This window comes from Drosophila arizonae, chromosome 4 (genome assembly GCF_054131065.1).
Source record: "Drosophila arizonae isolate 15081-1271.41 chromosome 4, UAZ_ARI_1.0, whole genome shotgun sequence".
Classification (NCBI taxonomy): Eukaryota; Metazoa; Arthropoda; class Insecta; order Diptera; family Drosophilidae; genus Drosophila; species Drosophila arizonae.
Window position 1 is genome coordinate 14,826,024 of NC_142924.1, and position 13,130 is coordinate 14,839,153.

The 13,130-nt window shown below is 32.7% G+C and overlaps 4 protein-coding genes across 7 annotated transcripts; 2 read left to right on the plus strand and 2 right to left on the minus strand.

Annotated features, from left to right (window-relative positions):
- Positions 1 to 1,560: 1,560 nt before the first annotated feature.
- LOC108612674 (uncharacterized) lies at positions 1,561 to 2,853 on the minus strand. The gene is made up of 4 exons (XM_018005629.2): positions 2,668 to 2,853; positions 2,177 to 2,382; positions 1,846 to 2,113; positions 1,561 to 1,779 (listed from the first exon to the last, which is right to left on the minus strand). The coding sequence occupies exons 1-4, from the start codon at positions 2,726 to 2,728 to the stop codon at positions 1,592 to 1,594; spliced, it is 723 nt and encodes a 240-aa protein (XP_017861118.1). The 5' UTR covers positions 2,729 to 2,853; the 3' UTR covers positions 1,561 to 1,591.
- A 107-nt stretch (positions 2,854 to 2,960) lies between these two features.
- On the plus strand, positions 2,961 to 5,881 carry LOC108614430 (cardiolipin-specific deacylase, mitochondrial). Of its 3 annotated transcripts, none has more exons than XM_089468738.1 (7): positions 2,961 to 2,985; positions 3,936 to 4,203; positions 4,267 to 4,379; positions 4,443 to 4,581; positions 4,667 to 4,756; positions 5,014 to 5,714; positions 5,776 to 5,881. In XM_089468738.1, the coding sequence occupies exons 2-7, from the start codon at positions 4,084 to 4,086 to the stop codon at positions 5,858 to 5,860; spliced, it is 1,248 nt and encodes a 415-aa protein (XP_089324864.1). In that variant the 5' UTR covers positions 2,961 to 2,985; positions 3,936 to 4,083; the 3' UTR covers positions 5,861 to 5,881. The 3 variants fall into 3 exon arrangements, with proteins under 3 accessions (XP_089324864.1, XP_017864039.1, XP_089324863.1); XM_018008550.2 differs by lacking the exon at positions 2,961 to 2,985 and adding an exon at positions 3,094 to 3,319; XM_089468737.1 differs by lacking the exon at positions 2,961 to 2,985 and adding an exon at positions 3,388 to 3,666.
- Hip1 (Huntingtin interacting protein 1) lies at positions 4,282 to 10,584 on the minus strand. Its single transcript, XM_018008552.2, has 8 exons — positions 10,352 to 10,584; positions 9,170 to 9,591; positions 8,357 to 9,108; positions 8,183 to 8,292; positions 7,581 to 8,114; positions 7,081 to 7,516; positions 6,621 to 7,022; positions 4,282 to 6,554 (listed from the first exon to the last, which is right to left on the minus strand). Exons 1-8 carry the CDS (start codon positions 10,385 to 10,387, stop codon positions 6,067 to 6,069), a joined length of 3,180 nt encoding a protein of 1,059 aa, XP_017864041.1. The 5' UTR covers positions 10,388 to 10,584; the 3' UTR covers positions 4,282 to 6,066.
- A 585-nt stretch (positions 10,585 to 11,169) lies between these two features.
- fln (flightin) lies at positions 11,170 to 12,843 on the plus strand. 2 transcript variants are annotated; one of them, XM_018005773.2, is made up of 4 exons: positions 11,170 to 11,294; positions 11,770 to 12,033; positions 12,109 to 12,264; positions 12,323 to 12,843. In XM_018005773.2, exons 2-4 carry the CDS (start codon positions 11,774 to 11,776, stop codon positions 12,456 to 12,458), a joined length of 552 nt encoding a protein of 183 aa, XP_017861262.1. In that variant the 5' UTR covers positions 11,170 to 11,294; positions 11,770 to 11,773; the 3' UTR covers positions 12,459 to 12,843. The 2 variants fall into 2 exon arrangements, with proteins under 2 accessions (XP_017861262.1, XP_089322977.1); XM_089466851.1 differs by lacking the exon at positions 11,170 to 11,294 and adding an exon at positions 11,327 to 11,349.
- The last annotated feature ends 287 nt before the right edge of the window (positions 12,844 to 13,130 follow it).

The following is a 13,130-nucleotide window of genomic DNA, read 5'->3' on the forward strand; positions in this document are numbered from 1 at the left end:
TTGTTTATTATACGTTCCTCCTTATTTTTAGTCATCTACCCGAATTAAAGAGAATGTAAACATTCACTAATTTCTAAGAGAATGCCGGTATTTCTGATTACATATTAACATACTAATCATCGCATTGTCATCGATAATATTGAAAACACCGCCTGTGTCATCACTGTACACAGCTGCTATTTTTGGGCCAGGCAATTTGTCTTAGGACAAAAATATGTTGCTTAACACAAAACTTCTATATACAGATGAGTTTATAGTTGTGAATGAGATTTATGGTCGAAAGCACTTGTTAGCCAACGTAAACATGCAATATTCTGGAATAATAATGATCTATGTCTAATAAACTACAGCAACAGATTTCATAGTCATTGCTTTTAGCCTTGCATTCATTATAAACATAGAGCAATTATAAATTAAGTTAGTCGAGAGAATGTATGTACATAGTGAAATCGGGCTATTAACCTACGAATGGTGCACAAGAAACTAGGTACACATTGTTGATGACTAACTCTTATTGCCTCAGAGAAAGACAATTTAATACGGAATACCATGCTTATTTAAATAAATACAAAAGTATACGACTTAGGCGCCGACTGTCTATATTATACTACTATATTATACTTATTTTATGATTGTTGGCGTGATATGAATATGAAATATTATATATGAACATACACACAAACATGCATTCAGATGTAAGTGTGTAGGTGTGCCCAAGTGCTTAAATCGCCATTTACTACAAGCAAATGCTTGGGACTTTCTGTTTAGACTTTATAAATTATTAGATAAGCACATATCTTAAGTATGTACCATATGTAATGTACGCACAACTATATTAATAAATAATATTGCCTTTATATACGCCACACAGCACATACATATCTACACACTTCAGTATATACATACTTATACATGTATGTATGACTTCAACGACACAGTCACCATTTACTTTTTTTTAATATTTGTACAATTGCATACACACATAAGCAACATACATATATATATTTGCGTGTTTTGGCAGTAATGTTTTTTCTTGAGTCGAAATAATTATGAGTACATCACATATACATTTCTGCCTCATATTCATGTATATGGATTTGCTTATTGCACAAATTTACCGCCACCGCATATTTGTATTTATAAAACTGAATAGTAATTAGAGAATATAACACAAAACTACATGTTTACCAGATTTTAATAATAAATAAATATTTAAAAAAAAAAAAAAACTTACATGCAGAGACAGAACTAATAATGATTAAAAAGATACAGATAATTCCTAATAAATTATGTTATCGAATACATTTATTAAAATACCAAAAAGCTTCAGTCATGTATGGTATTTTTAAACTTAAAAATAGTATTATTTACTGCATGTTAAAACTAGTATGCTGAGCCAGCTAATTTTTGGTATGAATATTTATCGAATGAATATCGGATGCAAATCGCTCTGAAGCTGAAGCCGGTCGTTTTTGTTCCCTCCAAGTAATTTACAAACAAATTATAAAAGTTATTTCACATTAACTGAGTGGAATATAGAACTATGATATTCAAACACCATTCTCTTTTGGTAATAGCGTATTTATTTAAATTAATCACTATCATTATCATTTAAAATTGCTGACATAACCTCCGCTAATTCTTCCGCTTTATTTAATATTTCGTCTCTTGTTAAATGTGTATCACTACGCAAATTTTGCGCTGTAATTAATAGTTTTTCAAAATCATTTAGCTCGCTTTCCAGCTGTTCGGCACTATTTGATTGCTTTCGATTCGAAGCTATAATTTAAAATTTGTGTATTAATAATAATAAAAAAGATGAAGTAAATCACATGTACAACTTACAGGAAGATGGTTTTGTTTTTATGTTAGACCACACAAAATTTTCTAAGCCTTCCACAATTTCTGAATATTTGTCTGGTTCCTCTGAGTCTTCCTCTCCATCTTCTTTCAGTGTTATTATATCAAAAACTACATTTGCATTTTCTTTCAGTTCTTCAAATGTTAATTCATTTGGCTTATCCGATAATACAGTTGTTATTAAAAATCCCAACTCAATTTTGTTGGATATTAAAAAGTCGTTAATGGCCGAGAGGCTGTTTATGAAAGTTCTCTAGAATATTTAAATAATAATTCAATGATATTAATTCGTTAAACATATTTTAATTATACTTACATCAAATGGATCAAAATAGATAATTAAAGCTTCTATTATATTTTTTAATTCAGTTGGAACTCTATCGATCTTCCCATCGAAAGGGATTAAATATATACTCGTAGTGTAATATTTAGTTCTAATATCACATTTATAATGATTTATAACTTCAGCTTCATATGTTATTGGCGTTATTAATTTAGGTTGCTTCATTTCAGTTAATATATCTAAAACAAAAAAGAATCCGACAGAAATTAATAATAATAATAATTACAATAATAATGCTATGTAGTCAATCATACCGGCATATTCAGTAATTGAATAAACTATTTTTAACAGCGGAATTATATTTAATATGCATTCACATTTTAGTTTGCTATCACCAAGACTGCACACAATGTAAGCGTATTTTGAGATTTGCTATTCATCACAGGTTTCTGTCTTATTGACTACTATATATTTTCTCCTATTTCACTTGATGAATTTTCACTTCCTTAAGAAATATTACATACTTTCAACCATTTCCATTGCAGACAGTTTTCCATATGATAAAATCAATGCACATGGATTCATAATGATACAATTTATATATTTGGTTTCCTTCAATAACAATGCAATTGTAAACACACAAAATTATTCAGCTCTTGCTAGTGCCGACAAGTCAATAGTTCCTTCATCGAACCGGTCTGAAATTGAATATGTTAAATGCTATCGTTAACATCATCGTATAAATTGAATAATTTGGTATTTTTTGTGTTAAGTATTGTGAATTCACAATAAAATTCTCTGGAACCAATTCGACTGTGGATGCCCCGCTTAACACATTTTTGGTAATTATTAAAAACAAATAATTCTTGCTTTTTAATAGATTTCAATTTATTCGATAATTATTTGTCATACTATCGCACCAAACAATTTTTTTGTGAGCATATCGATATAATTTTTAATGTTTATTTGAGTAGTTCACAAAATGGTTCTATTTATCAATTAATACGAACCAATAAAATAAATTAGGCACCTTGTTGGGTGCAGTAAAACCTCCCACCGTTTTGACAACTATTTTTATAAAAACATGCCTCCCAGCAAACTTGACAGTCTCTATCGACGAATGCTTATTACAAGATTTTTTGAGAAGGGATGGGGCAAGCCTGAAAACTTACATAGGTAAGTTAGCAAACTGCAAGTCAAATATAAACAATTGTATTCATGTGAGCTTGTGGCCTGTTCAATCCGTATGTATGTATGTATGTATTGTTGTTATTCCTTTGCATCCTTTACGTAATAAGTCAAATCACTTGAAATTTTATTAACACAAATTAGTTCAATAGCGCATCCATCTATTGTGGTGCTTTGGGCCCATGAAGAAAGTACTTGACATGTTTGTATACTATTCTGTTTATTGCGGACTTTTAAAATTAGAATAAAACTTGTTGCAGGCGAGACCGTATCGATAAAAAGCGGAAATCGATTTTATAGTCCTAAACAAGTGCGGGTATTCCCCTTTAACTTTGGTAAACCACAGATTTTGCATTGGATATTTATTTTACTAATTTTCTCTTTAAGTGTTGGAAGATTGCCATTTGTTCCAAATATCTGTTTTTTTTGGTCACGGGAATAATTTACTGAATTTATTTTGTTCTAGATAAGGAGAATGATTAAATCATAAGCCTCGATAAGGATATGTTGTTGGTATTTTGACTTAACAAAATAATCTAACTAACTGCTCAGTCAATTTTCTGTACACACTCCAACCGTTTAATTGATTTTTATTTATTTTCAGAGTATTTCAGTTCCGAAAAATAATTTCGTGCCGGGAAACATGTTTTAAACTCGTACCACGGGACTATCCAGTGGAGATAACAAAAAAGAAGACGTATTCTGATTCGACTCTGATAGAGGGTAATTTTACAACACCTCTTGAACTGCATATGCCGGGAGTCGTTCCAGAAGCAGCCCAACAAGCTCACTTCCAATTATTATTACCAAACAAGTGGAATGATGAACACCACAAACCAATATGCATTCATTTAGCAGGTACTGGAGATCATGTGAGTATATTAAACGAATCAACAATCACTTAAACAAACTAATGAATTTGTAAATCATTTTAGTTTTTTTGGCGCCGAAGAAACTTTATTGCAAAGCCTTTATTGAAAGACGCAAACATTGGATCCATTATACTAGAAAATCCATTTTACGGACTGCGTAAACCAGACGATCAAATGTAAGTGTATGTACAATGGATCTATATCTAGGTATTAACAATCAATGAATTTTCTTGCTACAGTCGATCTAATTTGCACAATGTTTCGGACATATTTGTTATGGGCGGCTGCCTGATACTCGAATGCCTTGTATTATTGCATTGGTGTGAAAGGAATGGATTTGGCCCACTAGGAATTACTGGTTTATCAATGGGAGGTCATGTAAGTATACGCTTTGAGCATATGAAAAGTGTTAACAATATAAATTATAAATCTCACAGAAGAACTCTAATCAATATATTTTCAGATGGCATCTTTAGCTGCTACGAACTGGCCGAAGCCTTTAGTCCTAGTCCCCTGCTTATCTTGGTCAACTGCATCCGCTGTTTTCACCACTGTATGTAATACAAAATAGATGTACTTAAAATACATCAAACTTTCAGCTATCCATGCTTCGAGCTTTTACGGTTGGTTTTATGTTAAACTTAATTTTTGTAAATGGGCTAATGAAAAAAGGTTGCATAGCCTCCATTTAAGCTGGAAGGTGTTTTGTCTAACAAATTTAATTTGGAACTCAACTAACAACACTCCTAAAAAGAATTATTGTTAATTTACAACTGATTCATATATATTATTCGTCATATGCTTCAACAGGGAGTTATGAGTCAATCAATTAATTGGGACATGCTGGAGACGCAGTATTACTCTGATGGTCAATATAGGGAACGCCTATCGAAAATGGTTACCATCGTTGACGATGCTTTTACAGCTGGTCAAAATTTTATACAAAATTTTAATAGATCGCTGCACGAGCTCAAAGAGGATATTGATGATACCAGAAAAATACAGTCCCTCCAATGTGAGACGCATAACAATTCGGTTGAGGATGGGAATAATTCAATATTTTTATCTAAATCACTTGAGCACAATCAAGTGGAGCCGAACCGTGAACCTGTGCCATTAAAAGATATGCTCGATAAAAACGTATCATGTAATTCTAATTTAACTCTAATACAACCGGACACGGCCGAGCGATCGGCGCTGACAAAACTAATGAAATTTATATTGCCCGCGTCGTCTCAGAGTAAAAGTAAGAAAATTGACATCACCAAAACGAATTGGTGGGAGAGAGAGGCACTGCAATTTATGAGAGGGATGATGGATGAGTGCACACATTTGAAGAACTTCTCCGTACCCTTCGACACCTCCCTCATCATAGCAGTGTGTGCAAGAGATGATGCGTACGTACCGCGAGATGGATGCTCGAATCTCGAGGACATATGGCCAGGAGCTGAAGTAAGGTATTTAGATGCTGGACATGTGAGCGCCTATGTCTTACACCAAAAATTGTTTCGGTAAGAACTATTCTAGATAATGTATCGATATCTATCTAATCATACAAATATTTGTTTACAGATCATGTATTATTGAGGCTTTTGATAGAGCTAAAAAAGTTTACGAGAAAGCAAACTATAAAGATTTCTCAACAGCTTTTAAATAAAAGTGAAAAGTAAACATAAAATATGTAAAATGATTTTGATTGTTTCAGGCAATAATAGTTCAAATATGATTCGGAAAGTGCCTATAAGTTGGATATATAATAATCATATGCCAATTTATGTAATATAAACAAATGAATAAAAAATTAGTATATTTAAGTAAATAAATGATCAATATAATAACAAAGTGTATATTGTTGGGCTATCATTAGTACTCTGTTTTCTGGTAATGCTCTCTGCGGAATGCCGACAACTTTAAGCGCTGGCTTTGCAGAGATTGCTCCAGTTCTAATACTTTAACTTGAATTTCCATTTCCATAGTCTTAAGTTGAGATGGTGTTAGGTTGCGCAAATCATTATCCTGCTGTTGCTCCTGTCGAGCATTTCCATCCTTTACAGTGGCTACTACGACTCCAGTTGCCTTGGTCACATCACGCGATGCGTTGGTCAAGTTCACCAAATTTTCACTATTCCGATTTGCCTTCACTTTGCTTGCGATTACCAGTTGAACGGTGCAGGCTGCGATTTCTTGAGCAGCAACAATTAATTCAAAATTCTGGCCCGATTCACTGTTCACTGCATTGTTGGCTGCGTCGACAAGATAATTTGCAGCTTTGGCCACGCTCTTTGAAGCCGATATCAAGCCATCTGACCATTGGCTATTGCGCTTATAGAATTCATTGGCTGTCGCATTGCCTGAAAGGTTAAAGAAATATTATATGAAAGCAGATTTTTCATTTTATATATAGTTTATAGACTGACCTTTTTGGGAAGAAACGATTTCTTGTTGTAGCACACGCGACTTTAAGATTAATATTTTTATGCACTCCATTAGAGCTGTGCATGCCTCTAAGATTTTCTCATTTACTTCGAGTTTGATTTTGTTGTCGTTTTCCCGGGACTTGGAGAGTAGGTTAATTATCTTGGAAGCAGCCTCCTCGATGGCAGCATCCATCTCCTTCAGCTCTATTTCGATTAGCTTATCTAGATCCACGCTCTTCTCAAAGTTATTCAGTATACCCTGCACCACCTCATTTAAGCCATTTAAGTTCTTTTTTATTTCCTTTGCAAGAGACTCAAATTGGCGACTTTTATCATCATTTTCAACAACTTCGATTAGCTTGAGAAGATCTGGCCATATGGAACGCACTTTCTTTAAAACATCTGGACATAAGGGAAAGTTATTGATAAGAGTATATTTGAAAGGGAATCTTAATCTCACCTTCTCCCTTTTCGATGTCCGTTGTTGTTGTATAAATTATATCACATTGTTCGTAGAGTTCTATAAAATAATATCCTAAATGTAAAATGTCATGTATCTTGGCAACGCAATCATCAATTGGCATGTGAGCAGAAGTTCCCAATTTGTTTAGCAATGCTTCGATTTGCGAGGATAATTTTGGTACAAATTCCAATGGTTGCTGAGCTCCTTCATTCAATTTGGAAACACATAGATCTTTCACAGTCTGTATGGTTAACTTTCTCATTGCCAGCAATTTATCTTCACTTTGTTTATGTGATACTGTAATGGAATCCACTTTGGTTAATGCTTGAATTAAATCATTTTCGAGTTGACTCTGTTTATCTTTCATATCCAATGAAAGTTTATTCGATATGATCTTTTCATCCTTCAATAGTGTTAAACTTGCCTCCAGCTCCTATTAAACGGAAAAGTTGTAATAATCATTGGGCATATATTACATTTTTGAATAAATTTCTTACCTCCAACTCGATTTCTTTTTGCCTAAGTTTTAGATCAGTTGCATCCAATGTTGCACGCAAAGCTTGGGCATCTCGATGAAGTGTTTCTTGTAGTTGTTTGTGTTCAGTTGAGAGTTGTAAGTATTTATCTTCAGACTTTTGAAGGCTTTCGGTAAATTCCTTATTTTTAATAAGCAATAAATTTTCAGCTTCTGCAAGTTTTGCTTCTTTTTCTTGCAAAACTAATTTAACACTGTCAAGCTCAATATTTGTATCTTTTAATATATTTACCTTTGAACATAAATCAAGATTTTCATTTTCTTTTTCATTTATTCTAGCCTCATATTTTCTTTCTAACTCTTTGCCACTTGTTTCAAGTCTTGCATTTTCAGCCTTAAGCTCTTCGATTTGCTGTAAGAGCTTGAGGTTATTTGCTTTATCGCACTCTATAGTCTCGTTGTTTTTTAACAATTCATTGTTAAGCTCTTTTATTTGCAACAATAATTCTGAATTAAGTTGCTTTTCTTTGTTTAAAGATTTGGAATGATCGCTGTGCTATAATAATATATACAAAATGTAATTTATAATAAGTGCACATTTTTATATATCGCATTTATTCTTACCTGTCGTAGTAAATTAATGTGCTCATCTCTTATTTGGGTGTACATAACTTTTAACTTGTTGAACTTTTCGGATGATAACTTTTGTTTCTCCTCCTCTTCGACTACCTTTTCTGTATGTAAAAGTTATAAAGTTGTTAGATTTTGCATTTTTATATCATAAGAATTTTCACTTACGACTTATAATGTGATTATTGGTCAACTGTAGTTCTAGATCATCTTTTTCCATGCGCATATTCGAACACATTTCTTTAACAGAAGCCAATTCGTTGCATAATGAGGTATTACTCCTTTGAAGGTCAAGAACATCTTGTTTATAACTCTGTTCCAAACTCTCATAATTATGTTTCCACTCATCCAGCTTGGCTGTTAGTTGTATTATCATATCGCTTTTATCTTCGACTATATTTTCCAAGGCGTTTATACGTGCATTTAAGATTTGATCTTGTTGAACATGATCCGTATTGTCCTCAGCATTAGGAAAGTTGGTATCTATAAGGTCATCTACAACGGGGTCTGGCTCTAATGGAACAACCACAACAGGTGGCACGTAGCTACCAAACTCGACCTGCGACTTAAAGTTCGGACTCTGATCGGGCAATTGTGGAACCGTAATGAGGTCATTAAAGTATTGTAATGGTCTCACATTATTATAAAACAGCTTCAATTTGGCAAATATGCCAGCGAATCTCTCTCTATGACCGTAAAGCACATCGTTGGGCAATTTTTCATGTAGTTTAAACATAATGCGAACACTAATATCATACAAGGCATTTGAATCCTGTATGAGGGTTATCATAGGGGCTAGCCTACATTGGCCTGGTTGTGTCATCGATGATATCCTATAGGTATTTATAGAAGAAAATATTGCCACTTGCAGAGCAATGATATCCTCCAAATAATCGAAGATTTCCACGCACAATTGAAAGCTAGAAGATATTAATGTATAAATATATATATATAGAGAGAGAGAATAATCTTAGTACGTACCAGTAATTTAAATCCCTATCTGAAGCTTTTAATATTTCAGAAAATGGTATAATCAGGTTTCCAGGATAGAAACGATTCTTATCATGAAAGTTGAGCTTGGTTACCAGGAGCTTGCTATATGCTTTGATGCAATAGCCGATATCATCGTGCAGATGACCCCAGGACTTGCCAATCTCCAAAATCATTTTCTGATGTTTCTGCGATTGCTGTAGAACACATCTGTGCGCTTCCCTCAACACCTTATGCAATAGATGGCAAAACTTCCAGGCCGTAAATCTATTTTCCATAATCGGCTGTCGAGTTATAAGCGACCAAAATGTTTGCGCCTCCTTTGATCTGTGTATGATGATGATAATGGAGCGAGCATGCTTCGATTTCAGCGGAGCTTCTATACCCTTGAGCGCTTTGTGCACACTCACATTCTGCAATTAAATAACGCAATTAAATTATGTACATAAGAGTCACAGCAGTTTCATTGAGGTGCGCGTGGTTTTATAGGGGCTTTGCTTGTCATTTGATATATGTATGTATATACAAAGTACATATATAGTAATTACGATTCATGAATCAAGCTGGCATCTGTGCTCTACTATTAAAAATGAATGAAACTTTTACAACTTACTCGCATTACTATGAAACTCTGCACCTCAATAAACTACTATTATTACTACTACTACGACGATTTATAGAGTTACTATCTCAGTATATACACTTTACTATCTATAGGATTAACATATTTTATTGCTTAGTCAGCAAAAGTTAGGCCTGCCTCAAACAAACAAATATCAGCAGCTGAATTAAATATATGTATATGTACATACATAGATACAAATTTCAATTTAAGTCAGGAGAAATTACTGCTTAAAGTCATTGCACCATAACCAAAGCATAAACATGAGTAACATGCTGAGTAAGTATATTTGTACCTAAATACATATGTATGTATGTACATATATGGATGTACATATATGTATATAAATACAAAAGCGTGTGTGTGTGGTGTGATATGTGAGTCCACTTCACTTTTGCCCTACATTCGCAAATTCTATTTTATGCTACAGTCATTGTTATTATTTATATACTTTTCTTCTACACTCATTTATAAAATATGATCAGAAAAATATTAATTACAGGTTCATATTGTTTGTTTTTCTTACTACAGCTGTGCCGATCTGTACGTACCAGGTGAAGAAAGTCCTTTTCCGCGTGAGTTGCCATCTTTGGGCCTTTAACAATTAAATTTGGTTATTGTGCGAACAGGCAATCTGAATCACACTATGATTCATGTGTGTGTATATGTGTATATTGAAAAACAAAATACATTTGAAACATTAGTAATCTTATCAAAGGGAGTACTTGTTTATACAAGCATATATATACATATGTGTACGCGAGTGTGTATATAAACAATAATTCGTGTCTTCATATATCGATATTTACGATAGTTTCTCATATTTATTATGATAAATTGAGGCTAGTATTTTTTGCAGACAAAAAAGTCATTCAAAGTGATGTTCGTTTTTGCGACAGTGGAATGAATCCAGCTAAAAATACTGAATGTTTGTTGCTTTGTTCCATTGCGTTAAGTTCTTTATAAACATGATATAAATGTATATATATTTTTCTCTTAACTGGATGATGTAAAGTGTTAGTAATATGAAAGATGATAATTTTTGTTACTTAATATTTATAATTTTCAAAGTATTAAATGGATCAAATGAATTTGCAATCTAAATATAAGGCCTTTATTGAATGCAATAAACAATTATTTAAAGTTAATTTAATAATCAATAAAAGCATTCATAGATATATTTATTAATCTTTTTGAAAGGTTATACAAAAATCCAGCTTTAACCGTTCTATTTTCAAGCTTTCTATCATTCTGTAAAGAAAATTTAATACCGATGCTTTCTAATTTCTTTCCATCTCTATGATTCGTTTTCGAGGATAGGTGTTAATAGTTGTGCAAGCTATTTTATTTGTAAAGCTTTTGCTCACACATACATATAAATGTAATTTGCTTTTGGTTTTATCTCGAAAGCTTTTTAAATTGCACTTGCATGAACCAGAAAATTTATTTGGTTAGTCTTTTTAATTTAACTCCAATATAAACACTATATCACAGGTACTTTCCCAAAAGTAAAAATTAAATAAAATTAAGAAAGGAAATAGAAATTTCGGTTAGAATATTTTGACCGATGTCCTTGATTTCATTGATTATCCTATATTTAATATGAAAAGGATTTTTGATATTTGATATAGTTATTCAACAACTATGCGATACCATAAAAAGAAATTAACGTGAATAACAATTGGTTCAATTAAAGTATTTTTATCTTTTAGCATTTGCCTCTATGCCCCAAATACTTACTTAAAGAAAAATCTATTGACGAATTGAAAGTTTTATAGACTTATATCCAATACATACTTTGATCTTTAAGATTACGATGCCAACTATTTGTGTTCCTATTCTTAAACTAATTATAGAATTTAACCTACAAATGTTGCGACATTTTATATTTAAATTAGGCTAAACCATTGAAAGGTTAAATAACTTTATTTAGTATCTATTTAATTTTAATTTAATTATTTTTAATCAGTAAAATGGGGGACGAAGAAGATCCTTGGGGTTTCGATGATGGCGGTGATGCAGAGGCAACTACACAACCCACTGGTTCCACTGATCCTGTACCATCAAAGCCCGAGAGTGTGAAATCTGAGCCAAGATCCGAAGCAGGCCCTCAGGGAGCAGAAGTACCGGGGGAGGAAATTGCAGCCGAGCCCGAAGAAGTGAAGGCACCTCCACCACCACCAGAAGATGACGGTTACAGGAAACCAGTTCAACTATACAGGCATTGGGTTAGGTAAGAATAAAAACCAAATAAGGCAATATCTACTGTATATATGATCATTTCTTCTCTTTTATTTGTAAATTAAAGGCCGAAATTTCTGCAGTACAAATATATGTACAACTATAGAACCAATTATTATGATGATGTCATTGATTATCTAGACAAAAAGCAAGTTGGCGTTGCACGGGATATACCGAGGCCCCAGACATGGGCAGAACGTGTATTGCGCACAAGAGATATCAAGTAAGATTAGTGAGATTATGTAATACACCCTATTTAACTTTTCTTCCTCTTCTTGTAGTGCTGGCGGTATTGATAATTACTCGCAGTCCACAAAGCGGGATAAGCACTTAATTCAAACATTAGCTGCATCGATCCGAACATACAATTATCATACTAAAGCATATATCAATCAGAAATATGCAAGTGTTCTTTAAATTCTAAATATTTGCGAACTTTTCACATATCAAATCGGTTAGAATAATTTTATAGGATGTGGTTTTAAGAGTTTTGTATATACAATGTACATATTATTTATACATTGATGAGGAAAAACCTATATATATCCCGGTTTGTAATTGATATCATGACATAAAAAACTGAAATTCGATAAACTTTAGTTATTATGAACCTGAGCCTAAAGCCTGTCAATAGATTAAGTTATTTGTATCGTTTATTTTGACGATATATTTGTTTATTTAAAATTTGCTCATGAGCCAAGAAATATTTAAGTAAGTGCTAATTTTACATGCAAAACAAAAATTTAACAACTAAATAGAGCAATATGAAATAACTGTGCAATAAATATTTATAAAAAAAAAACGAGAATGATTTAATGTAGTTTTATTTTAACAGCACTTTGAGCGACCTTGTGAAGGTTACATAATAGTTAAAAATAATATCAAAAATTCCTATTGCAGTGTTGTATTCTAGTAGATATAAGAGTATATTGCATTGAATACTTGTGACTAAATTTTTGCTTTCAGAAAAAAGTAGTGGAAGTTAGTATTTACATATATTACTAAAGCAACAAGCATCATATCACACGCACACGAGCATATACATAATAGCGTAAATATATTTGTGTATGCGTATACTTGATGCATATA